This window comes from Prinia subflava, chromosome 8, assembly GCF_021018805.1.
Source record: "Prinia subflava isolate CZ2003 ecotype Zambia chromosome 8, Cam_Psub_1.2, whole genome shotgun sequence".
NCBI lineage: Eukaryota > Metazoa > Chordata > Aves > Passeriformes > Cisticolidae > Prinia > Prinia subflava.
In genome coordinates this window covers 14,180,680-14,207,121 of record NC_086254.1, presented here as the reverse complement: position 1 = coordinate 14,207,121, position 26,442 = coordinate 14,180,680, and the positions used below count along the sequence as shown (strand labels likewise).

General features: G+C 49.5%; 3 protein-coding genes across 3 annotated transcripts; 1 reads left to right on the top strand and 2 right to left on the bottom strand.

Annotated features, from left to right (window-relative positions):
• Positions 1-58: 58 nt before the first annotated feature.
• On the top strand, positions 59-13,774 carry GNA11 (G protein subunit alpha 11). Its single transcript, XM_063403351.1, has 7 exons — positions 59-239; positions 4,231-4,415; positions 5,447-5,601; positions 6,318-6,446; positions 7,501-7,630; positions 8,376-8,529; positions 10,052-13,774. The coding sequence occupies exons 1-7, from the start codon at positions 104-106 to the stop codon at positions 10,240-10,242; spliced, it is 1,080 nt and encodes a 359-aa protein (XP_063259421.1). The 5' UTR covers positions 59-103; the 3' UTR covers positions 10,243-13,774.
• Positions 13,775-17,948: 4,174 nt separating this feature from the next.
• Positions 17,949-22,096, bottom strand: LOC134554307 (granzyme E-like). The gene is made up of 5 exons (XM_063404848.1): positions 21,918-22,096; positions 21,075-21,234; positions 19,340-19,484; positions 19,024-19,236; positions 17,949-18,620 (listed from the first exon to the last, which is right to left on the bottom strand). Exons 1-5 carry the CDS (start codon positions 21,979-21,981, stop codon positions 18,483-18,485), a joined length of 720 nt encoding a protein of 239 aa, XP_063260918.1. The 5' UTR covers positions 21,982-22,096; the 3' UTR covers positions 17,949-18,482.
• A 2,298-nt stretch (positions 22,097-24,394) lies between these two features.
• LOC134554329 (mast cell protease 1A-like) lies at positions 24,395-26,217 on the bottom strand. The gene is made up of 5 exons (XM_063404888.1): positions 26,115-26,217; positions 25,881-26,028; positions 25,560-25,695; positions 25,056-25,307; positions 24,395-24,790 (listed from the first exon to the last, which is right to left on the bottom strand). The coding sequence occupies exons 1-5, from the start codon at positions 26,176-26,178 to the stop codon at positions 24,656-24,658; spliced, it is 735 nt and encodes a 244-aa protein (XP_063260958.1). The 5' UTR covers positions 26,179-26,217; the 3' UTR covers positions 24,395-24,655.
• Positions 26,218-26,442: the final 225 nt, after the last annotated feature.

The window sequence follows — 26,442 nt, the reverse complement described above, 5'->3', positions numbered from 1 at the left end:
GACGCGGGACCGGGCCGGGCCGGGCTCCCGGCCGTGCGGAGGACGGTGGTCGGTGCCGGGGGGGTGGGGGGGTGGGCGGGGGCGTCCCGGCCGCGACGCGACCATGACTCTGGAGTCCATGATGGCCTGTTGCCTGAGCGACGAGGTGAAGGAGTCGAAGCGCATCAACGCCGAGATCGAGAAGCAGCTGCGGAGGGACAAGCGCGACGCGCGCCGCGAGCTGAAGCTGCTGCTGCTGGGTGAGGAGCGCGGCGCCGGTCCGGCCCCAGGGGCCGCCGCGGGGCCCGGCCCGGGGCTCGGCAGGTCTGGGTGGCCGGGCCGGGCGGGGAGCGGGTGTGGCGGGGAAGCGGCGGGAGCCATCCCCGCCTCAGCCCGGCGCTCGGGGCCGCTCCCGAGCCTTGCGGGGCGGCCGCCTCATTGGCTGCCCTTTGTTTGATTTTGTGATGCGTTCGCTGTCAAAATGGGTTTTGACACAACCAGGAACTAAGTGGCCGAAATTCCTGGTTGTGAAGGCGGGCACGCACACGGGCGCGTGAAATTTGTCTCGAGGAAACGATCCTCGGGAGTGCGCTGGCCTTGGGCGGCGTGTGGAAATCCGCTGGTGGAGTTGGTGCTTTTCAGGATTGTCGGCGAACTCCTGGGCCTTGGTGTGTGGAAAAAACTGGCCTCCAGCTCCTAAACCACAGAGTTTCCCCTGGGGCAAGAGCTGGGAGAGGCAGCAGGGCTGGGAGCTCGGTGTGGTGATCGTGGAGGGGGACGAGGCAGTAGGAATGGCACGAATTGCCATGGGTGAGGAGATGCCTGTGGTGTTCAGAGGTAGAGATCACCTGTGCAGCCGTAAGAATCTAGGTCTTGGGGTGGAAATAGGAGTGTTCCCTGTGCAGATGGGTAACTGTGCCGTGTTTCGATGAGTTTGGATGGGTAATCAGTTGCAAACTGAGACTTGCAGGCGTGTGTACCTCCTTGTTCAGCAGCGAGTTTGATGTTCGTGCCTAGGTAGCCCCCAGATTTAAACTTCAGTTTCAGTTTTCGTGCATGCTGTGATTTAGCATTGCTGGTGTCTCAGATATATCCTGGCTTGAATACTGTGTCATCTTGAGATGGAATCTGAAGCAGATCTGATGGATCTCTTGACAAGCCATTAAGGTCCAGCTAAAGAAGGAGGCTGACCCTTGTGAAAATAAAACAAAAAAACCCAAACCACTTTGCAGAAGTGGGGGGAGGCTGTGCGTGCCCAGCCCCTTGGAGGGCTCCAGTACCAACACTGGTGATAACTGTCAAGGAAAGGCCAGGGCTTTCCTTCTCACCCTGAATCCTTCAAAATTAATTGCTATTTTTCATGTGAAAGGTAAAATCGAGGGCTTCACATTTCTGCTCTTTGCAGATGCTGTGGCAGTTTCTGTAAGGCTTCCTGGAGAGGGGGGAAGGTGTCCCTCACTCATGCTTCCCTAAAAGCAGTCCCACAGAAGCAGCTGTGTCAAAATAGGTTGTCGCTATAGGATAGATCTGGGTTAAGAAGATCCCACTGGATCTAAAGATTTCACTTTAGAAATAATTCAGATTGCTCAAGAATCCTTTCTGCTTTTCTAAAAGATACAGATTCAGCATCAGAATACAAAAACACACAGAAGGTGGTTATTATTATTGGATAGACAGTGTTTGCAGGGTGCTTTTCACTGGACACAGCACATTGCCCACCTTCAGCTGGCACAGGTACCCTGTGTTCTCTCTCCTTGGTGAAACTGCTGCTTGCAAGGATTTCTTCTGTGTTGCTCCTGTTCTATGGAGTTCTTAAATTGACAAGTATTAATGAGTGACTTAGTGAGAGGGTTTTCCCAAAATCTCCAAAATTTTGAATGTGTGGAGGGAGTTTCCACCTTGTAGAAACTGCTAAATTTTTCTTGTCACTACATCTGGTGACTCTTACTTTGGTGAAACCTAAAACAGGAAATTGAGGTGAAGAATGACAGTGCTAATCAATGATGAACCTGTTAATAAGAAATTCAAAGTGTTGGGCATTGCCATCTGGTACAAGGGTAGTTAGTAATTTGTCTTTTTACTGGGTGGGGAGGATATTTTGTACAAAAATTTCGTGTGATTAAGCATGGGATGCTGTTGACTGAGCAATGTATTTACAAGAGCCCCTGATGTACTGGGGGATCATTAGGAAGTTACTGTAAACTCTGCTGCTTCCACGTGTTGGCAGAAGAAGTTGAATTCAGATTATCTCCTGTCATATTAAAAGAGGGTTTTGTGCCCTGAGAGTTGTAGATCTTGCCTACCAGAGCTTGTAACCTGCTGGTGTAGTGCTGTGCCTCAGGGAAAGCAAAAAGCACCTTTAAGGGAGAAAAAAACCAAACTAGCAAATCAAAACCCCACCACCAATAACCAAAACCAACCCCCAAACCAAAAAAGGGCGGTGATGGAGTGACAGGAAGAATCTGTGTTTGAGCTCTTAACTTCTGAAGCAAGCAAAGGTCTGGTGCTGAGGTTTCTCTTGTGTTTTCATTGTTGAAATGCTTTGAAACACCACCTTTTTTTCCCCCCCCCTCTCAGTTTTGGTCGCTGTGGTAAAAGACAAGGAAGTATTTCTCACCACACTGACAGAAACCACAAAAGATCTCAGTTTTTTCCCACTTAGGGTGCACCTTTGTGTTCAAGATGGAGATAGTTTGATAGTGTCTACAGTGTTAATTTCTGGCTGTGCTGACGTGATTTCTGTCACTTCTTGCTGTTCATTTCAAATGTTCTGCTTCTAGTTAGGTGCTTGTTGCTTTTATCTGAGCATTTTTACTTGTTTGCCTTTTAGCCTAACAAGATAAAATGAGTAAGGGAGTATCTACATACGAGTAGTAATTGTGTATTGGGATGAATGAGATCCTGTCTGAATCCATCTCTTCCCTGCTGTGAGGAGGATCTGGTGGTGCCTGTGGGAAGAACCAGGGCTCTGCCAGCATTTTAACTACAGCTCAAAAAGATTTATATCACTGACAGTGATACATTTTGAGTTTTTGTTCTGGGTAGCCAGGTGAGCTGAGAGAGATGTGGGGGTTTTACCAATATCCTGCATAATGATAGGAGATTTTAGAAGATTGAACAAAAGCAATCCACAGAAGCATAGTGGTGAGTGTTTAGGCTGCTGAAGTGTGGAGGGGAGCTCATCCCAGGTGAGACCTGGCCCGTGTGTCCCCTCCACCAAGGATTGTCACCGGGGACGTCCCGCCTGAATTGTGAATTTAGCAAGGCTCTCTAACTGCCTGGACGCCGTCTGACGGCGTTTTTCTCTCCTCCTCCCTCTGTTAGAAAGTTCCCCCTGTCCTTTGGTATCATCTGGTGGCCTTCACATGCCGAGTGACACTCCTGTGGGGCCATAAATGTAGGAGTGGAAGGACCTGCCCGAGTGACGGCGCAGGAAGCCGGCGCTGCCAGCGCTGCCCCGTGCCGTGTCCTGCCCTCCCGTCTGCTCCGCGGACAGGCAGTAAAACCTGCGAGAGAAGAAGGAAGAGAAGGAAGCAGTGGCCTTGCAGAGCAGGCTGCAGCCCGTGGGGACCCAGGCACGGCACCGACAGCTGGGAGCAGTGGCCTACTCTGCTCTCCCTGCCAGCCGCCATTTTTAACTCCCTCACAGCCGGAGCGCGGGAACGCTGCCACAGCCGGGGCTGCGGGCTCGGCCCTGGGCACCAAACCCTGCTCGGGGCTTTTCGTGCCAGATGGACAAGCAAAGAGTTTCCTGAGCTCCCTTCTCCTTTCGAGCCGATTTCTTTTTTTTTCCTGTTGTGTTTGGTTCTTTCCTATGAGAAGACACATGGTGTGTAAGGCAAAGAGCGAAAGAAAATTCGCTGTTTACTGGGTTTCTCCCTGCTGTTTGGGTCTGTAGCATATTCCTGGCTTGAGAGTGTGTCCAAGCCCTTCGTGGCTGGTTGTAGCATCTCGCTGGAGTATCTGGGAATAGGTCAGGTGTGACGGGCAAGGGCCTCTTGACGCAGGACGTGTGGGAGTGGTTGTAATGTGAGATTTGGAATAAGTACCAGAGCTCCTTTTGAAGGCTGCTGTAAAGGACAAGGTGTCTTCCTTCCACGCTGCCGGGTTTGTAGCGGGGATGAACAATCCAGGCTGTCTTTTACCAATCTGGGAAGTGACAAAAAGGGAATTTGGTTTAGTGATAGGAACTTTCATCTCTTGTGGGCTTTGCTCCTGGTGGCTCCTAACTCCCTCTCTTGCATCCTGTAGGCACTGGGGAGAGTGGGAAGAGCACGTTCATTAAGCAAATGCGTATAATTCATGGCTCAGGCTACTCTGAAGAGGACAAAAAAGGCTTCACCAAGCTGGTGTACCAAAACATCTTCACTGCCATGCAGTCTATGATAAGAGCCATGGAAACCCTGAAGATTCTGTACAAATATGAACAGAACAAGGTAAGTTTCTGAATTTTTGCACATCTCTTTAGTCAGTGAGGATTATGAGTTCTTGTTTGCTTGTGTCTTTCTGTATTACAACCTCAACCTCCCTGAACTATTTTCTATGAACTTTTAATAGACTTTTTCTGGATACCCAACTCCTTTTACTTGGTTGTGTTGAGGGATAGAGCAACTTTGCATGGTTGGTGCACTGATGTACCTAGTGAGCAAGGGATTGGGATATGATTTAAGGGATAGGAGGGCTGTTATTTTTACTCATTTCAAGGATTCAGCGTTGTTAAATGTGTTGGCATTTTCTTTGTATGTGTCGCTGTTCTTATTGGTACTTGAAGCTGGCAAAATACATACTGGACCCAAAAGATACAGACCCATGCTGGTAGTTACCCCTGTTTCTGCAATCCTTGTGTTTTTCTGATAGCTACTGACCAAGGGTACAAACCTTTCTTGAAGAATTTTGGTCTCAACCACAGAAACATACTGATTTTGGGACCAGAAATTAATTTTAGACAGATCTGATCTAAATTATTTTATCTTCTTGAGGGGGAGGACAGTGAGAGTTGAGGGCACGCCAGGAAAATAGATTTTTTTTTAGCATATTTTGCTTTTTTTAATGCTTAGTATCTTTAATATCTTGAAGTTGTATTTTATCTGTCCTGTCACAAAGCGTCTTGGAGCTGATTTTAAATAATTGTTTGTAAGGACTGGATGGTGCCCCTTTGCTGTCTGTGGTAAGAATAGGCAGAGTGTGAGAAAGCTTTGCCTGTGCTTTATGTGAGTCATGGTTCTGATAAATAAAATCTGCCGACTTTTGCTCACTATAACTTGTGCAGAAGTTCACTTCGGTTTTTATTTATTTGGGGTATTGGCAAAAGCCCCTTTGGTGTGGATAATAACCTCACAAACACCACAGGCTGTGTAGTTACTGTAGTCCTTCCTTTGCTTAGCCATTGTAGGGTGGGTATTTTTATGCCCCCCAGTTTTGTTCTTTTTAAAATTTTCTCTCTTTTCTTCTTCTTTTCCATCTCCAGGCCAATGCAGTGCTGATCCGAGAAGTGGATGTAGAAAAGGTCATGACATTTGAGCAGCCATATGTAAGTGCAATTAAAACATTGTGGAATGACCCTGGAATACAAGAGTGTTACGACAGGAGAAGAGAATATCAACTTTCTGACTCAGCTAAATAGTAAGTGTTCAGTCACTGCTTGTGGTGGGAGTGATGGTCTAACAAATTATACCCGTCCACATTTTCTTATTGAAGTCCAGAGTTTGTTTCCTTTTCCTTTGCTGCTTTTCCTGAGAGTTTAAGGTGTTCTGGTGGGTGTTAAAGGGTTTTCAGGATATACCTGAGGCCAGAATCTGCACGTTATTCCATCTGTATTGATCCTGGCTCGTGGGCACCAGGAGTGCTGCTCTTTCTCTTCAGCTTTGTCTTTGGCCTACAGGTGTACATGGATGTGTAACTCAGATTTTATTCATTATAAATCCATTAAGTTTGGCAATGTACAGAGGATGTTTTACATTTTGAGTAAATAAGTGTATGTTTCTACATTTATTAGTAGAAAACCTCAGATGAGACTGGATCATGAAACATAAATCTGTGGTTGAACTTCCTCTGCAGTAAAGATTGTCTTACTCACTCCTATACAGAGCTGATAAAGTTCTTTTTAGTGTATCTCTTTATCCTCCAAGGGGACTGGCTGGTGAATTACTGTTCCCCAAAAATACTTTGTTAGTTTTCCACACCATATTTAAAATAACTCAGACAACTTCTGCCTTTCTCATTATTCCACATAAAGACTTCACGCAGCAGTTTTTACATCTGTATATTTATGTGCTTCGACCTAAGGCAGTATTTTTTCTTTTTCCTTTGTTATTTTTTTCCCACTGTCCTGCTTGCAGCTATCTCAGCGATGTGGATCGTATCGCTACCCCAGGATATCTACCAACTCAGCAAGATGTGCTACGGGTTCGAGTCCCTACAACCGGGATCATAGAGTACCCCTTTGACCTAGAGAATATTATCTTCAGGTACTGCAGCTGTCTTCGTGTTACAGCTGATCTCAGGCAGCAGGGGGATGGTTTCAGTGGATGTGTGATGTTTTTGCTGTCAAAAAACTGGAGCTGCTTTTGAATCAGTGGCACTTCAAACCCAGGGAACCGTCTTGGTGTCCTTCCTGCTGCCATCTCAGGCTGAAATTGTGGCTTGTGAGGCAGCTGAGGGATGTGTTGGAAGCTGAAGCCACCAAGGGGTGACACTTTTTGTGCAGAAATACTTCCCTTCACCCAGCACCTGCCTTGAGAGCTGCTTTTCTGTGCCTGCCTTGTGCTCTCAGGGTGGCACCAAAACTTGCTGCAGTAACTGAGCCTGACATGACCAGGCTGAGCACAGCAATTTTCCTGTGTTTCCCTCTGGTGCTTGGGTGCTCTCTGCCCTTCCCCACCACACTGTGGCATTGCCAGAGAGGAATAAAGCAACCTGCATCCCCTTTCTTAAACCATTTGGCTGTAGAAATGCAGAATTCTCCTTTCCCTGTTCTGTTTCCTGGCCTAGGGAATAGCTGTAGGATTTTATCAAAGGTGAACCACGTGTGTGGCACTTGAGGTGAGTGCCAGACTCAAACTGAGAGGCTGAAGTGTGTGACTGTTAAACAGCACATTCCAACAAAAGTGTAACAACTAAAGGAAGATTTGGGTGGGGGAGAAGCTTTGAGGCAAACAGGTGCTTTAATTAAAATCAAAAATAGTTTGCTCATGTGACAGAGCGCAGTTTTGAAGGACTTGTCTTTTCAGTCTTTTCAGACTCAGGGCTGCTGCTGAGCAAACCTCAGCAGAATGCAAGAAAAATGATAAAGGGTGAATTTGGCATCACTCACCTGTGGCCATTCTTTCATTTTGGTGTATTTCTGGACCAGAGTATTTTGTAAACTTCCTGATTTTGTGAACAGGCAAACACTGCCACATCCCTGTGCCAGGTTAGCTACAATGATAAAGAACCAAATTAATATTCTCATTGTTTGCCGGTCCTTTGCATTCAGAGATCTGCAGCTGCCTCTGTGATATTCTGTGTACTTCTCTTCCTTAGAATGGTGGATGTTGGAGGTCAGAGATCAGAACGAAGGAAGTGGATCCACTGCTTTGAAAATGTGACTTCCATCATGTTTTTAGTAGCACTTAGTGAATATGACCAAGTTCTGGTGGAATCGGATAACGAGGTGAGCCAAAGGATGGGAACTCTGCAGAAGGGAGGAAGGAGAGGAGGAAGAAGGGAAAAAGAGAGGAATGTTTTGTAGTTTTCTTGAAGGCTGGTACCCAGGTGCTTGGTGCCAAGTTGGATTATTCACTATTGTTGATTTTGGCCTTCAGTTCTTGTTGTGAAGGGAACACGAGCCTCGATGGGTCATGATGTCCCTGAGGATGGGAAAGGCAGAGGGCTTGCAAACCATGGATTTCTCAAGTGAAAAATGAATTTATCTGAAGTTGCAGAGTCCCTTGTGCCATGGAAGGCGCTGTGCAAGTGCTCCCAAACCACCCCTTCCCCTTCCTGCACTGGTTACTTCAGGCTTTGCTGTCTTGTGAGGTCTGGCTGCTCTCTTTGAAAGTGCAAATCTGAATTTTGGCACTTGCTGATAGATTAAAGATAATTAATTTTTTTAGTAGACATAATATGGTCACAAAATATCATTGGACAGTCCTCTCACACAACTGTTAAAGCATAAAATGACTTTTAAGTCTTTTGATGTGAAAGGCTTGGCAAATAAATGACGGTTGAGTCCTTCAGATTTTGCATTTCCTTTCCATTTACTGATCCAGCTTGAACCAGAATCCACCTGGGGCCAAAGTACTTTGTGTATAATGTTTGAGATGCTGAATTACCACAGATCTGAGTGCATGTGCAGGCAGCAGAAAGGCATTTTAGTGCTCCTCTGTGAAAACAGGGCTTTCTTTTTCTGATTCCAGAACCGGATGGAGGAGAGTAAAGCTCTCTTTCGAACCATTATAACTTATCCATGGTTCCAAAACTCTTCTGTTATCCTCTTTCTCAACAAGAAAGATTTGTTGGAAGACAAGATCCTGTATTCCCACCTTGTTGACTATTTCCCAGAGTTTGATGGTGAGTGGCTTTTAAGAGGGAACACTTGATGGGGTGGAGGTGATTTGGTTAAAACTTATTTGTTTTTTAAAGAAAACTCAGATCTAGAAGTGGAGAAAACATGAATTGGAGAAAAAATGCCTACAGCAGTAAGAAAACATGACAAAAATATCTTAATTATGTATAGCTAACTGTAATCTGATAGGAAGATCAAATAATGAGCTTCTTCTAGATGAAGAATTACCCTCCAATATACACTGCAAAGCATTAAACAATGGAATTCTAACTTGTACATTTTCACAAACTTGGCATATTTATGAAATAATATGTATATATAACCAGTTTATTGGTGTTCTGGACCTTTCAACCCTCTAGTCAAGAGGTGCCTTGAGTTTTGAGAAGCTGACTGGTCAAATACCCAACTTGTTCAAATGATGGTGCTAAAAAATCTTCCTGCAGCTTGAAATTCTTATTAGCGTGCCATCTGCTGTTGTGGGAAAATAATATCTATGTGAAACAGAATTTCCCATCTGAAACAAAACTCCTTAGCCAAAATATGATTTCAGGCTCTTCAGCTGCATTTAAAGCTGGCTGGTAACACACCTGTACAGGGCTGACAATAAAATCAAAGTAGGGGAGAATGAGATCAGGCAAAAGGCTTCTTGCCATGCTCTCATGTATTAATTCTTTGTAATTATTTGCTTAAAAATATAAGGCAAAGGTAGAATTACCATTTTGCAAGCAGCTTTCATGTTTTGGAGGACTGATGGGGTTGCTCTTGGTTAGTTTTCCTCCCACATCTGGAGTTGCTGCTTGGAGCTCTGGTGGGAACACCAAGTTTTTCCAGCAGGCTGGGAATGGCTGAAGAGCTGCTGCCCAAACCAATGGAGTTTAACAGCTGGAGACAGATCCCAGCTTCAGGGGTGTCGTGTATTTTTATTTTTTCTCACAAGTGGCTCCTTCAGGGGTGCTGGATGCTCTAAGTGGGAGGTTGCCCATCAGATTTCCTCTCAGACATGGTATTTGCCATGCAACAACAGCAATCCTGTGAAAGAAATTGCAGTAGGTGACTGTTTTCTGGGGACCTGTCAGCAATGTGAATTAAAACTGGCCAAAATTCCCATTTTTAGCTCCTGTGAGGTCATCAGCAGGAGCAGACTGTATTTCTGACTGGCAATAACCCCTGCACCCAAAATACACACTTATATCTTTCAGCCTGTGAGATCCACCTGTATATCAGGGAGAAATTTAAACCCCATTTCCATGGGAGAGCATTTAGGGGTGTCTGTCCAGATTTTGCTGCTGTTACCCCGTGGATGCTCCCACCCAGGGCCTGAATTCAAAGCAGAGTCTGAACTGACCCAGCAGTGTCTGCAAAGTGCCCAGTGCTGAAAAGCATGAGACACTTCAGCTCTTGGAACTTTTATCCCATAAATAATCCTAATTTCTCCTTTAAATCTCTGTAAGCCTTTGGAAAAAGCACTGATGGATCTGGGGGATGCATGGGAGTGGATCCATTCACTGGTGTCTCTGTTTGCTGCAGGCCCACAGAGGGATGCACAGGCAGCCCGTGAGTTCATCCTCAAGATGTTTGTGGATTTAAATCCCGACAGTGATAAAATCATCTATTCCCATTTCACATGTGCCACAGACACAGAAAACATCCGTTTCGTCTTTGCAGCTGTCAAGGACACCATCCTACAGCTCAACCTGAAGGAGTACAATCTGGTTTGACCTGCTCTGCTCTTGCCCCTTGAGAGGCTTCTTTGTGAAGAAAAGACAAAAAAATGAAATTTTAAATATGACAGGAAAAAAAAAAAAGTTTTAATTTTTGATGATGTAATGATTGCAAATTGTCTGATCTGTGGAGTGGCAAGTGCTCGGTGTTATCCTGGAGTCTCATGTCTCTGTCCACAGAGTAGTTGATTTCATATTTTTAACAAATTGCTTTTATGTCACAGTTAACGGGGATATGCCTCATTTCTTCAGCACCTTGCTTACTTCTTAATTTTTGCCAAGCAGCTAAGGCAGCCTCATCTTGATCTTTCCTTTGTTGCTAAGCCACTTTTTTTTTTTTTTTTTTTTTTTTCTCCCCCCTTTCATTCCCGTGGTATATGTAGAAAAAAAACACAAACAAAAATCCCCGACACTTTCCAGCTGAGATTGTGAATTCACTGGACTGTGGGAGTGCAGAATGCTACTGGTCCCTTTGCCTTGTGCTATAGGGTGCCTCTGGTGTAATTTGCTAATCCTGCTTCCTTCCCCTCCTTCTTTCCCTTCCCTTCCCCAGGACACGCTCCATGGTTCACTGTGATGAAATGTTGGGGAGGAGCGATTGCTCTCCAACTATTGTGCAAAAAAAAAGAGAAAAAGAAAAAGGCAAAACAAACAAACAAAAAGCCATCACTTTTCCATTCTTTATATGTTCTGAGTAATTTTTTGTTATCAATTATAAAAGGTATGGAGACTGTGATTTTTGTTTTAAATTATTGATGTTCTATACATAGTTTGCTATGTGTTGCTGTATTTTGTTCATGGACTACAAATGATGGAAGCTCTTGGAGCAATAGCTGCTGAGCCTGGGGAAGTGCCTGACTGTAATTGTTCTTTTTTTATTTTATTTTATTTTTTTCTTTTTTATTTCTTTTTTATTTTTTTTTCTCCACACACATAAACACATCCCACCCACACCACCGTGTGTGCACAAGGCTCAGTCTGCAGAGAGGAACTGTTGGGTTTGGGTAGAGTTTTTGACATCAGTGAGTGACTTCTCTATGCAGCAGTTACCAAAAGCACACTGAGTGATCGTGGCATTCGAGCATCAGGCTTTGCCTGGATTGAAAACTTTAGTCTGTGCCATCCTCTAGGTTCTTTTCTTGCTGCCTACTAGCAATCAAGCCTTGTTTTATTTCATTTTGTGCCAGTGTGTGAACGAGTTTGGAAGAATTCCTCAGCCTTGTCCGGCTTGCAGAGTGTCAGAGAGGACCAGAGCTGGAGGGTGACAGGCTCTGGTAGGATTCTGACTTGGGGAGGTTGAGGATGGCTCTGGGAGGGAGCAGCACTTCTGTCTCTCCTGTTTATGCATTCCCCTGAGGCACAGCTGCTGTGCCCCTCTTTGGAGGAGTGTGGGGTCCTCGTGGAAGGCTCCAGGCTGCTGTGATGGGTGTCAGCAGTGGCTGCTGCAGGACCCAGCCCTGCCCTTGCTGCAGCAGCAGAGGAGAGGAGAGGCAGCAGCACTTGCTGGAAGGCAGAGTGGATGCAGCTCTGGGTTCTGAATGCCTCCTGAAACTCCACTGGGCAGGAGGAGGTGAATCTTTGCACATAGCAGAGCTTTGTTTTCCAGAGCTGAGGCAGGTCAAGGTGCTGAAGGGCTGCTGCCAGCCTGGGAGAAAGAAGTGGCAAGGCAGGGAGAGAGAGAGTGGGAAGCAGGAGATGTGACCCACGTCTGGACGTGTGTCAGCCATCACTGATGCTTCTGTTTCAATTCCAACAAAGTAGCATTGGGTCCAAATCCTCTGGATCAACCAGATTGCCCCCTTGAAGGCTGCCAGTAGAAAAAAGACAAAACGAGCTGCACTGTTGAAGGGGGCTGTTGATATTTTGTCTCTTTTGTAGACAGAGCACTACATCAGTGTTTTGCACAACGTTGTAAGAGTAAATCTAACTGTCTGAGATGCTTTAAGACGCTTTGATCTAGAACACTAAAATATGGAGGGGCGTAATTTTGAATAATTCTGTTGATAGCTCCCTCATTTTCCAGAGTAGCCGAGCGAAGCCTCTGTGTGCTCAGAGCACTACAGAGCAAAGCAAGCTCTGCTCCAAGTGATTACAGAGCTCCAGTTGGAACAGTAGCCATGGGACCAACAGCTGAAGAGCCAGTCTGAGTGGTGATGCTGAGGGAAACGTAGCATCTCTTTAGACTAGCCACGCTCTGGACTGCATTTAAGCCTTGGGAGGAATGAGAGGGATTCCCGTGTGTCAGACAGCTTTGCATCAATTTTACTGCTTGTTTGTTTTTTGGGGTTTTTTTTTAATTTTTTCATCTTTATGCCAAAATGATCCAGTTTGTAGAAATTGTCTTATAAAGAGGAATTTATAATCATGTATTCTACGTGCTGTTCCTCTGAAGCAGACGGCAGCACCAGCCTCTTCCGCTTCTGTGATCCTGTTGTAAATGGTTCACACTACAGCTGTTGCCAGCCATGAGCCTGGCACTGAGATACACAGGTTCTTGGAAAACAACTTCCCAGAAGTTTCTCTTTTCCAAGGTGAATGATGGTGGTACTTCCACTTGAATCAGAAACTTTTTTCCCCGTCTCGTTTTGTCCCTTCCCCTTTCTTTAAGAGCTGCTGCCCTGGCACAGGAGGAGGGATCTTGGCATTGTCTCTGCGTTGTGGCAGGCAACCGTGGGAGGCTGTGGGCACAAGGATTTAGGGAATGTGCTGTACCTTGTGGGCACCTGCTTGGGGCAGCTGTTGGCCTGAGAATGGCTCAGAGCAGGGAGGGAAGGGCCGAGTGTTGCTCAGTGGCTCTCGTTGGGTCCCTGAAACCTCCTCCTGGACTGGGGTAGGAATGGGTCAGACCTGTACACGTCACCTGGAGTTGTCTGTGGCTGTATCATGTGTGAGAAGATAGCAGTGTTAGCACGTGCTTTCCTTAGTAAGCAGCTGCTTGTGTGCCTCCAGCTTGGCCAGTGAAGTGTCCTGCAGAACTGGCTCCTGTCTCTGTTGGCTGGCAAATGCCTGCCCTAGCAAAAAGTGCCAAACCTTAAAACCAAATTTGCCTGTATCAACCTTTCTGAAAGTGAGGCCTGTCGGAATTCTCTGCAGGTTGAGAGTGACTTTCAGGAAAAAAAGGTCAAATTGGGTTGTGTAGGGAATCTAGAGCCTGAGGAGTCGGTCTCCTTGCTAACCTCTGCTCCTTGTGCACTTTTAATCTTTATTCTGTTGAAGAAACCAACCTACTTTGAACTAGTTTGAAACTTGAAGTCAGTGAGCAGAGGACCATCCCTTTTCCTTGCACCATTCCATGTGGATTGGCTACCTGGTGAGCAAAAGCCCCTTCCAGCTGCAGCGTGTCAGCTCCTGCCCTTCCTGCCTCCCCCTTCTCCTCGAGTTGGATTCTTTGGTCTCTTGTTGTTGCTTCCTAGCAATGTTGGCCTTGCGTTCAACTATGGTTTTTCTTCATGTGTTTTATTGGTAAAAAAAAAAAAAAAAAAAAAAGACAAAAAAGAATTAAAAAGGAAAAAAAAAAGTTAAAAAAAAAGTACTTCCGGAGTGTGCTGACCATTGTATTGTCCTGTACAGAGCCCAGGTCGTTAGAGTCCAGCAGAGATAAAGTGTGTTATGCAGCACTCAGTTTTTTAAGAGTATGGTTTGTGCCAATGCCCCTTCTTTAGTAGTGCCAGAGACTCTTTACAAGTGCCAATGTGGTGGAAATTATTTGGTTATACTTGTATATTATAGGATCCTGATTTAAGACAATTTAAACATTATCCTATTTAAAAAGAATACTATATAAAATGCTGTTTTTAAACCTTGTCATTTGCAATGCATGTATTGTTGTGCGTGTTGGGGGGCGGGGAGGGAAGAGGGTAGGGTAAAGGAGTTTCTGAATAAGATGCCCAGTGTCAGGATCTATTCAGACTCCAAACTGTCTCATTCCAGTCCAGGAGTGTGATTGTTTCTTGGAATGATCCCACTCTGACTGCTGGGCAACACGCTTATTACAGAAATATCTGATGGAAATTGATTTTCATATCTTTCTCCTGAAATAAACTCTCTGTTTGAAATTGGAATAAATTTTGTTCCTAAAAGCCGTGGTGGTTGTGTGTGTGTTTCTTCTCTCCTGTCTTCCCTCCTCCTCCTTCCTGGTACCCTTTGCAGCTTTGCCTCCTGTCACAAAATTTGAGGCATAGAAACAAAGCAAGTTTTGCTGAATAAAAGGTCTAATCCACCATAATTATATATAATGGACTGTACCAATAATTCTGGAGTGTGAGCAGTGTCTGATGAGGTTTAAGGTGCAGGGATGCAGTGGTGGCATCTTGAATTTTCCCAGGGTTTTGGAGTGGGGTTGCCAAGGGAAGTTGTTGATGTTTGCTGCTGCCTCTCGCTGTGGTGTCAGCCCATCGCAGGCACAATTCCAAGCAGGAGATCTGTTGCCAATAGCAGGAATGTTGGTGGGACCAGAACTGCTTCCAGTCTTGTCTGTTAGAAACGTGGACTGAGATATGAAACAGCTTAAAATCCTCCCTTAAGGAGTGCAGGGCTGGATGACTGCAAAAACTTCCACAAAGCGATTTCCTGCGATGGAGTTTATAGAGCTTAATTCCTTTTCTCTGGGCTCATTCTCCAGGAATGTTGCATTAAATCAGCTGGGAGTGGGTAGAGATGGCCAATTTCCTCTCAGCAAAGGTTTCCTGTGTTTGCAGGAAGCTGCAGCTGAGGATGTTCTGCTCCCTTCAAGGTCACTTAGCTCAGGTGAAGCTGCAGCTCCTGGGCACCCTGAAACATTTTGTTGCCTCCCACCAGCGAGGGTACAGCCAGAGCTCTAGCAAGGATTTCAAATGTCGCTTTTCTGGTTTTGGGTGAGGTTTTGTTGCTGTCCCCTCACCAGCTGGGGAGCAGTGCCAGCACTCCCTGTCCGTGTCCTCGGCGCCGTGGCTGTCACGTGTTGTGCTGCTCTTTGCAAAGAGCCAAACACGCTCTGTTTAAATAAAGCAGAGCAACAAGTTGAGGCTCTTCAAGGAAAAAGATGAAGCCTTTAACACCCAATATTTCCATCTGGTTGTGAAATATTTTGGCCTTTTGCAGCCTCCAGGTGTGTGTGGGGCTGTCCCTGTGGCAGGAGGCTGGAGCAGCCCAGGGAAGGAGGCAGCTGTTGGCAGCAGCTCCCAGCCCCTGCAGCAGGCTCCCAGTTGCTGCTTTCCCAAGGATCACTCCAGCCCAAGCTGGATAAATTATTCCCAGCAGCACAGAGAGCTTCTCCTCACCTCCAGCTCCGTAGCTGTGACCCTTGGCCTGTGGTTCCTCCATCCTCCCGTGCCCATCCTGCAGGGAGAGGTTATGGGAATGTGGCAGGCTGTGTCCTCAGGCCACCTGCCACTGCCTGGATAATTCCTTTGGCCTGCAGCCTGCTCCAGAGGGAGGGACTCGGCAGAAAAAAAACCTGCCAGAGCTGGGCTGTGGGCCAGGGGAGTGTCCTGATAAGGTGAGCTGGCCCAGGGACTGGGGTGGTGGCAGTGCTGCAAACCTGGCCCCTGGACGTCCCTGCCAAGACCAAAGCAGGTCCTTGGGGTTGTGCACATGGGTAAAGCAGACATGAAGGAAACCAATATTCGTATTTTTCATATTGAAAAAAATCCCATGTGCAAGAAAAGGGCAAAGAAAAGAGAGTTTGGGATTTGCCTTGTCCTTGGCCAAGGCAAATCCCAAACCATCATCCTCCCTCCCAGCAGGAGGAAGCTCTTTCCTCTGAGCATTCCCTTTGCCCTCTTGGGAAGGGTGGGAAGTATCTGTCCAGCATAAGAGTAAAATGTCACGTGGATTTTATAAAGTAGGAGTATAAAGCCTCCTTCTTCTCCTTCAGGTTTCTCCCCTGTGTCATCCTGACCCCACACAGGACTCTGAAGCTGATGTGCAGCTCAGGACCAGCTTGGCCTGTGGAATTGCAGCTGCTGCTGGAACATTTCTGTCAAGAGCTTCTTGAGCCCTGGGCTCAGCAAGGGCTCCTTGTAACCCCAGCTGTTTCCTGTGGGCTCTCCCAGTGACACCAGTTTGGTATAATTGTCCCTGAACTGCTTTATCTCCTGCCACACAGCCTGACCAGGAAGTTCAGCCTCCACAAGCAATTTTTGTACCATCTCCACCACCTTGGGTGGAGAACTCATGGCTTTTGAAGAGTTTTTGTGGCTGCCATGCCGGGCTGTGTGACAAGGACTCCACGCTTGGGCTGTGTGAAGCCTCTGGGTAACCCCAGGAGCTGAGCTGGGCGAGGCTGTGGCTCTTCATGGAGCTCACAGGGCTGTCCTACACCCCTGGCCAAGTGCTGTCATTTCTCCCTGGCCACTCCTGTGCCCTCCTGCTGCTCCTCCCTTCATCTCAGGCCGGTATCTGTAGCTCCTGGCTATGGAAATGAGGGATGTCCCCGAAGACAGGTCTCTCCTGCTCTGCTGGTTCCCGCCCTCCCTCCCAGTGACTCAGGCCTTCAGTCTCCAGTTCTCCAAGGCTCCTTGCACAGAACATGCAGGATGAGACCTGGGGAGCTCTTCTGGGCAGGATTTGGCAGCCTCAATTAAAAAGAAACCTCTGCTCAATGTCAGCTTTGCACCCCTTGATTCAGAGCAGATTAAATCATGTAAAGAGCCCTGGGGGGAAGGAGGTGCCTTTCCTCAGCTCAGCCGTGGATTTGTTTCCAAACTGAGTGAGGTAAGGTTTTTATATCAGTTTGGAAGATGTTTAGAGACAAAACCTTGAAGAACACACCCTGTTGCCAACCCAAAGAGGGCACTCTGGGCATGGAAAACTCAGCAGAAACGTGCTAGGGGTGCTTTGCTTGTGCAACACCACCCACAGCAAAAACCACTGAGAGCTCTGCTCAGCTGCAGCTTTTCTTAGGCAGGTGAGTGACCTGGGGACTTTTAGACATTTTGAATTATAAGGTTTGGAAAATATTTTGGAGTCTTCACATCTTTGGCCTCGTGTTTTGTATCCAGTGCTGCCACAGATGTTGGAATGGCCCCTGACAAGTCACCTTTGGGCAGAGGTGAGCCTAAGGAAAAGCAAACACTCCCCAGAAGTGTCTTTTTGTCAATGAAATCCTAAACATCTGACGGAAGTGTTTGAGCTCCTCTTGCTCTGTCTCTTGCCAAATCTCCAGATTAATTTCCTCAGGTTGCAATATTTTAAGCCCTACTGTAGAAAAGGCTGGGGTTTATTTTTTTGTCTTAAACCACGACATGGAGAAATAAAATATTTACTGATTGTCAGGCCGTGGTGGGACTGTGTGGTTCCTCTCTTTGCTGCCAGCTTCACTAAAAAGATGACTCAGTGTGCTTTGATGAAAACCTGTGAGTGACAGGGGTGCACTGGGGGGAAAATTCTGGTTTTGTGTGGGATGAGGGGTGGGATGGGGTAGAATTGAGAGGGGCCCATGGGGGAGAGGATGTGATGGAGTGAGGAAATCCCCTGAAGTACCAGATTGGAGGTCCCTGGAACGAGGAGAGTCCCTGCCCTGAAATCCAGACTGCAAATCAAATCTGGAGGTTTAGATGGCACCGAAAATGGGGGAAAATTGGTTGGGGTAGAAACCTCCAGCTTGGGATTCAGCTCTTTGTGCTGTGGCTTTCTCCTGAGCTGTTCAGGACCGGAGCCAGTGGCCCAGAGAAATCCAAATCCAGGAAAAAGTCTTTCAGATGCTGATGAGATTTATTGTTTTTATGTGTTCTTACAACACTGGAGCTACAGAAGAGAGGAGAAAAGGAGAGGCAGCAGGGTTCAGAGTAGGGGACAGCAGTAGTGAAGCAGGAACTGAAGTGTCCTCCTGGGAGCTTGGGCAACCAAGGGCTCGGGCAGAGGACACCCAGACATGAGGTGACACAAAGGACAGGCAGGGAGGAGGCTGCTCTTGGGATCCCTCTGATCTCCTTGTGCAGCCTCCCCCTGAGGGCTGCAGACATCCCTCAGCCATGGCACCTCTCTGGGGCTGTCCTGCTGCCTCCCCCCAGAGCTGGAGCCACAAAAGGCTCAATCAGTGAAGTGAAGGGGTGCAGACACTCCCCAGGGCACACACGGGACAAACACAGCCGAGGCACGGCCTTTGTGCCAGCCCCATCACGGACAGAGCCCGTCTTGGCCACAGAGAAATCCCTGCCACATCCACAAAGAGCATGGGAGATGTTCCCCAGCGAGAAAGGAAAAGAAAGCTGGTGAGGATGGGGCTGTGGAGGGCGAGCTCTGCAGGGGGAGCAGGGTCACGCTGCCCTCATGACACTGTGGACCCAGGGGAGGTAAGGAGCAATGTGTGTGTAGAAGCCAGGCCAGTTGTTGTGCCTGTAGGAGAAGATGCCGTAGGCTTTGTTGTTGCAGACCAGGGGATCCCCAGCATCACCCTGTGAAAAGGAAGGGAGAGATCAGTGCTGGGCTCTGGGAACTCCAGGGAGGCTGCAAACAGCAGGACAGGATTTCCCCAGCAGAATCCTGGACTGGCAGTGGGTGGGATAACTCTGCCTCCACAAGGGACTGGTGACAGCCCTGTTTGGGACCCAGCTGGGGGAACACTGGAGCTTCATTTCTGCCCTGCTGCTGGCTTCAGATACAAAACACACCCAGACCAACAATGAAATTCAGGGTGAACCCTTCTGACCAAGCCATTGTCCCCCTGTGCTGCTGCCAACTCCCAGGTCCTGTGCCAGGGGAGGACAAGGACAAGGATCCTCTTCTCCCTAGTGCTTCATCCCTGGCTAAAACCCCCCCTGCAGCCTCCTCCTCCTCCCTAGGCAGGTATCCTCCTACCTTTTCAGGTATCCCAGAGGAACTGCTGCGGCCACAGATCAGGCTGTCAGCGAGCCCTGGGTAGTGGCTGAGGCAGTCCCTTTGTTTGATGATGGTGACTGTGGCTGTCCTGGAGCCCCAGCCGGCCACGCTGCACTCGGTGCCACCACGAATTTTGGATTTCTCGAAGGAAATGGGCCTGACGTGCCCATTGCTGGTGGCATTGCCATTCAGCTGGGCAGGGGGAGACAGAAAACAGAGGTGAGTGTTTGCCCTGGAATCCCCTCCTGCCCCAGGGCTGCAGCTCAGGGCCCTGCAGGTGCTCCAGCCAGGTTACCTCCAGCAGAAGGATGTCTTTTCCCTTCTTAGGGCTCGTGAACTCTGGGTGGCAGTGGTAGTCCTTGACCTGGAATGTTTGCCTGCTTTTCTCCTCTCTCCTCTGCAGTGTGTGGGCTCCCAGGATGACAGTCAGAGGTCTGTGGCTGGTGAAATCAAGCACAGAGGGTGTCACCAGCTTGTCCCTGTCTTGTCCCTGGGAACACTGAGGCTCCTCTCCCAGGGGCACGGCCAGGAGAGCCCAGTGACACAGGGACAGTGTATATTCCCTATACACAGAATATGTTATATATATATACATTTATATGTATTTATATTCCCCATATACAGAATACATTATACATTATATATTATATATTGTGTATTGTATATTATACATTATATATTGTATATTATACATTATACATGATATATTGTACATTATATATCGTATATCGTATATCGTATATCATATATCATATATCATATATCATATATCATATATCATATATCATATATCATATATCATATATCATATATCATATATCATATATCATATATCATATATCATATATCATATATCATATATCATATATCATATATTGGCACTTTGGAAGAAGACTGGTGGGAGCAAGGAGCTCTGTCAGTGAATGTGCCCAGCCAAGAGGCAGAGCAGGCTCCCCCTGACAGAGCAGAGCTCTGCAAGGGCTCCTTCATCTCCAGATCTCAACCTGGGCATGTTTAGTCCAATTCTGCTCCAATTCTGCTCCAATTCTGCTGCTCTCTTCTTCTGGGGCTCCACAGACCCATGGAAGTCCAGGCATTTCTAAACCAGGATACTCCTCTGCCCTCTACATCACCTTCCTCAGGAAAACTGGAAAGGACCAGGAGTTCTCCCAGGCTCCCAGGTGATGCTCCAGGCTCCTGGGCCCTCCCTTCTGCTGCCCAGGTGTGGGGAGTGGCCCTGAGCCTGTCTGGGGCACCAGGGCAGGGCTGTCACCCTGAGGTGTGTGGGAGCTGCACACCTGGAAAATTCCTCCTGCCCATCCTTACCCTGGCTGGAGGGATGGAAAAGGGCTGGGCAGGCAGCTGGACCACAGGAAATAATTACAAACAAGCTGGTGGCAGAAAGGACAAAGCCTGGCAGCAGGTCAGTGCCATCAAGGGAAAAAAAACCCACTCTGACCTCCAGCTGTTGACATCTGGGAAAAATAAAACGAGTCATGGAGGGGGGAAAAAACCAGGGTAAATCTCTGAGGGCAGGGTGGGGAGGGAGATGGGGCTCAGAGCTGCCCCTGAGCCGTGCCCTGCCCTGTGCTCTGCCAGGGAAGAGCCTGGGCATGGCTGAGGTGACCCCACGCACGCAGGGAACATTCCCCAGGCCGTGGTGTGTTACATTCCCCTGGGGATGATTTCTCCCCCCTCAGAGACCCCTGGAGCCTGTAACCCTGTAGTTTAACCCTTCCTCCCCTTTCTGACCCTCTTGGCTGTGTCCCAATTACCCCTCCCTGGCAGAAGCTCAGAAAAGACCCTCTTCTTCCTCACTCATCCTCTTTCCCTCTGGTCACCACCTGGAATAAACATCTTGAACCACAGCTGGGGGTCAGAGCCTCTTTTGGAATCCTTTATCCTGTCCATGAAATATTCCTCCAAAACCCTCCAAGGCCTGATTAAGCACTGGAACCTCAGAGGGGCTCCAGGGGGATTTATTTCAGTGTGGAGCAGGCACCTGGCTGCAGGACACTGCAGGGACTTACACGTAGCACTGGGCAGCCGTCATCACCCAGCCTGGGGCCACCAGGAATCCCCCACAGGAGTGATTGTCCTTCCCCTGCAAAAAGGCCAGGTAGGGCGTGGGGTGTGCCCTGGGTGGGGCCTTGGCTTCTCCTCCTCTCCCCTTCCACTTCCAGGGATCATCTGCAAGGATTGTATTATTATTATTATTATGAAATAGCTGAGAATTTCAGGCTTTTTGTGCTGGCAGGCATTGACCCCTCAAGAAAACACTGCATTGGAGGCCTTGGAGAAGGCTCCCAAAATTGAGTGATAACACTGGGATCACGGGTGTGCAGTCTGAATAGAAGTGTGTGATAACAGGGTGAAAAAATTAGAATTTAAGATTTTAGACCACAGTAATATATATATATATAAAGCAAGATGGAGAATTTAGGGCGTTGGCTAAGTCCTTCTTTTTCACCTTCTTCCTTCTTCTCCAGGGGTTTAGGTGGTATCTTGTAATTGGGTAGAAAAATCCACATTGTGGACCCCAGGTGTTTGGTTATTGGGTTAAAAGTAAAAATAATCTCAGTGTCATTTCATAATTGGACAATTTGGGCTTAAAAGATCTTGGGAAGAGTTATGGACAGAGCCATTTTCCACCTTGTTAGCTAGAACTCACAACTTGTGAGCCTGTACTATAGATAAGAATTATTAAATATTTCAATCTGAACACAAACTGCATCTCCCAAGCATTTAATCCCGGCTCTAACAACAGAAAGGAGATAAAACCCCACAGGATGGGGCTGAGGACAAGGGGTTTGGAGGGCACAGGGCTGAGATTCACCCCTCCCCAACCCTCCCCTCGCCTCCACTCTACTTACTGGTGCTGACTGGGGGGCACAGGAGCAGCAGGAGGGGCAGCAGGAGAGTCTGCAGGTGCTCCATCACAGCCTTCAGTGGATCCCTCCGAGGTGGGGCAGCATCTGGGGTCTCATCCTGCTCCCAGCAAGGTTTTATAGCCCGAGAGCAGACTCCAGGAAACCGCAGAAGTCAGACTCATCTGAAGAATCTCTCCACAAGTTGCATGTCTCAGCAGTGCGAGAGGGGAATTCAGTAACTCCTGGGTCAGCCCACCTCCATCATGGGTCTGCTCTGAGGGATGTGACATCCTTCGAAACCCAGGGCCAATTTTAGAACTTTGTGTTTGCTCTGGAAGCTGCGGGCAACGCGCCCTCCCTCCTCTCTCTGACTTCCAGCAAGGCCTTCCCTTACAGCTTCTATGTCGAGCACTTGCAAACCCTCTTGATTTTATCATGAACAAGATTTCTTTCACCTGCTGCATCAGTTCCAAAGGCTGTGCAGTGGCAAGTGAGGGGCCTCCTGCTCTCCCTCAGCAGCTGCACCCTTGGTTAATGGAGCAAAATTGCCATGAGTGTGTTTATAATGTGACATTGATGATGCTGGGGAGAAATCCTTCCCTGTGAGGGTGGGCAGGCCCTGGCACAGGGTGCCCAGAGCAGCTGTGGCTGCCCCTGGATCCCTGGCAGTGCCCAAGGCCAGGCTGGACAGGGCTTGGAGCAGCCTGGGACAGTGGGAGGTGTCCCTGCCATGGCAGGGATGGGATGAGATGATCCCCAAGGACTCTTCCAGCCCAAACCATTCTGGGATTTTACGGTAAAAGCAAACTTTGAACATTCCCAGTTCAGCTGTGACGAAACGGAGCTGATCCTTCCTCGCTGCCAGTAAATCTGCTTTCCTCTCTGCCCCCAGTGCCACTGGGCAAACCCCATTTTGAAGCTACAAGTTGCCACTCTCGTGCAAAGCCTGCAGCAGCTGGAGCTTCAAGGAAAACCCTGACGTGACAAAGATTCATAATGCTCAGATAAGCAGCTGAAGCCTGTTCATTTGCAGATTTCTGCAGCTGATAGCAGCTGTGAGCAGAAGCCCAAACATGGACCCTTCTCAGTTTCCCCGGGGCAGCCTGGGTGCTGAAGGCAGAGGTGACGCAGTTTCCCTTCACCCCAGGCAAGAACGTGGAGGATTTATGTGCAGAAATCCAGGCTGGACTGTGGAAACCTCCTCCCTCTGATGGGTGTGACCAGTGGGACACTGGAAGGGCCACGAGGGCAGGGCAAGCACCCCCTCCCCCTGGAATAGAGGAATTTTTTACACCTTTAAATTTCCCCACTGGTTTTTCCCACCGCAGACCGGCTCCGGCTCCTCCTGACGTCACGGGCACCTGCCTCTCCCTGCCAGGGAGTTCTGCACTCCCTCATCCACCAGGGCATCACCTCTGCCCCCAGGGAGCTCCTGCTCTCTCTGGACACAAGAGATGCCCCCAGGACCGAGCTGGAATGAGAGAGAGGAGGGCTCAGGGAGCAGCTGGAGGGAAGTTCAGACTCCAGCGCAGGAGCTGCCTGGGAACAGCACTGGAGCACCTTTGGGAGGAGAATCTGTCCTTGGGTGTCATCCAGCTGAGGGGAGAGGTTTGGGCTGCCCCTCAGGGGGACAAGGATGTGCCAGGCATCTCCACAGCAGCCAGCCAGGACTGTCCTTGCCTTCTCCAGGGCCCCCTGCAGTCACCATGGGGGGACAGGAGGAGGTGGCTTGGGGTCAGGCACTTCTTGAACCCTTCACCAGCCCTCTCAGTCTGATCCTTTCTGTGTTTCTACCCCGGGCATGGTGCACACAGGGGGATGGACCGTGGCTGTGGCAGTGGGCAGAGCCTGGAGCAGTGGGGGTGTGACAGCTGGGACTCGGGGTGTGCCTCCTCCCTGGCACCCTAAAGCCCTGAACCTGTGTCCTAACAGCCTCTGCCCACACCCAAGGGCACAGTCCAGCTCTCTGCACCCAGGGGAGCTCAGACAGCCGGGCAGATAAGCCTGGGGTGCCCTGTGCCCGGGCTGCTCTGTGCCCTGGGGTGCAGCACTTCAGAGGGAGCAGCCTCTGCTCTGCAGAGAACCACAGCTTCGGGGTCCTGCTCACTGCTGGTGCCCCACACTTTGCTGCCTGTGCTCCCAGGAGGGTGCCAACGATGCTGAAGTTGGTGAAGGGAGTTTGTGCCCATCCTTTTTTCCAGAACATCCCTGCCTGGGCAGTTTTTCCCCTGGCAGGGCACTCGTCACTCCTGTGACCCCAGGAAGGGCACGGGTGCCTCTTGTTTCTGAGCCTGCCAGCGGTTCAGGACGCAGAGCTGTGACTGCTGCTGCCCCAGACCCTCCCTCCTGCACCCTGTGGGCAAAGCCACAGGAAAGAAACACACGCTGGGAGATGCAGCTCGGAGTTTACTGTGAGTGCTTCAAGTGCAGCGAGGTTCAAGCAGGGGCAGAGTCACCTCTGAAGGAACTGGGGTCTGTCCTGCCATTTTTTTGTGCCATCTTTTTGTGCCATCTGGGGCTATCCCTGCTTCTGCCAGGGTGGTTGAACAGTCCTGAGTCGGGCAGGGAATGGCACAGGCAGCAGCCTCAGAGCAGAAGGAAGGGGACTCTCAAGGGATTGATCAGGTCTCTTGGGTTCCCGAGGAGAGAGGAGGGGGTTGAGCCTTCAGCAGGGGCAGGGAGGAGCCGCTGCAGTCTCCAGGGCCACACCTGAGGTGCAGGAAGTGCTGCCACTGCTGCTGCTACTCCTTCATGACCTTTCTGATCCAGGGCAGGTAGTTGGAGATGCGGGTGTAGACCCCGGGTGGGGAGTCGTAGCCAAAGGAAACAATGCCTTGTGCCACTTTATTACATACCAGGGGCCCACCAGAATCTCCCTGGGGAGAGATGAGATCGATTTTAGAGGCTTCTTCCCTAACAGGTTTCTCCCTGGTCCCTCCCACCCCTGTGGCTCCATTCCTGCCCCACATCCCACCCAGCTGCTGAGCTGGGGCTCCCCCCCGGTGCTGTGAGGGGCTGTCAGGACATCCAAAGGGCCAGTCCTCACTGTGGGAGCTGTGACCAAATCTTGTCACCTGCCCTGGCACCTGGCTGTCCCCATGCCAGCAGCAGCTCCCGCTCCCAGGGACCCCCTGCCCGTACCTGGCTGGAATCCTTCAGCTGGTGGAAGCTGCCAGCACAAACCATGCCAGAATCGAGGTGTGGGTAGAAGAGGACGCATTTCCTGCGGCTGTAGATGGAGACTTTGGTCTCAAAGAGTTTGTTGGTGGCCCTGTCCTCGTCGATCCGCCCCCAGCCGGCGATCACGCAGTTGGTGCCCGTGGGGAGGTCGCTGCCGGTCTTGGGCAGTGGGATGGTCTGGATGTAGTCATTGAGGGTGGCCTTTGATGTTAGCTGGGGGTTGAGAGAGGGCTGTGAGCAGGACATTTTCTTTGCAGAGGCAGGGAGGGTCTAGCAGGCTCTGGGGGGCTGCTGTGAAAGCCACACGAGGCTCCAAACCCTGCCCGTGGCTCCTTCTGAGGTTTCTCCCAGTCCTGCCAGCCTCCAGCACCTTGGGCAGAAGGAGCTGACAGGCAGGACAAGCCCTGCCCGCTCCCTGCCAGCCCCAGAGCCCCAGCCCACCCTCTGCCCCCTCAGAACTCTTGCCTGGAGCAGCATGATGTCGTTCTCCACCGTCTCGGGGTTGTATTCGGGGTGCTCGTGGTATTTGTGGACACCTCGGACCTGCTGGGTTTTTTCTGGCTCGTGGATGTTGTGAGCCCCCAGGATGACTGTGATATTCCTGGCCATGACAGCAGAGAGGAGAAGGGGAAATCAGGCTGAGTGTCACCCACCTCCCTCCTTGTGGCAGCCAGCTGCAAACAGCTGCCCAGCACAGGAGGAACCTGCTCCAAAACTCCTCCAGCAAAGGAGCTCCTAGGCTAAGGGAGAAAGAAGAGGATAAAACCCCTGTGAGAAACAACTCACCCCATGCAGTGTGCAGCTGTCATCACCCAGTCAGGGGCCACCAGGAAGCCCCCGCAGGCCCCCAGCCCTGCTATCTTCAGGTACGCCATGTACGGGTGCGAGTGCGGCCGCGCCTCGTGGCCGCCCACGATCCCACCCCGCAGAGCACCTGCAAAACCCCCCAGCACAGCCTGAGCCGGGGCTGCTGAGAGCCCCAAAAAGCCCCCAAAGAACCCCCAAAGAGCCCCAACTCACTGGCACCAGCCCACGGGCAGCAGAGCAGCAGCAGCAGGGCGGGCAGCGGCCGGGGCTGGCACATCTTGGGCACAGCTGGATGCTCCTCCCCAGATGTGTGGAAGCCTTGAGGTTCCCCCGTGGGCAGGGGTTGGTTTTATAGGCTGGAGGCAGCTGTGCCCAGCAGCCAGGAAACCATGTGCAAGGGGCTGATTGTGCTAATCAGGGCCTGGCCTGCTCAGTGCCCACGTGCCCGTGGCTGTGATTGAAGGGCGATAGCACAGGACGGAAAGGCCAGGGCAGGCTGAGCCTGGCACGCCACAGTCACAGCCCTGGGGGTGCTGACAGC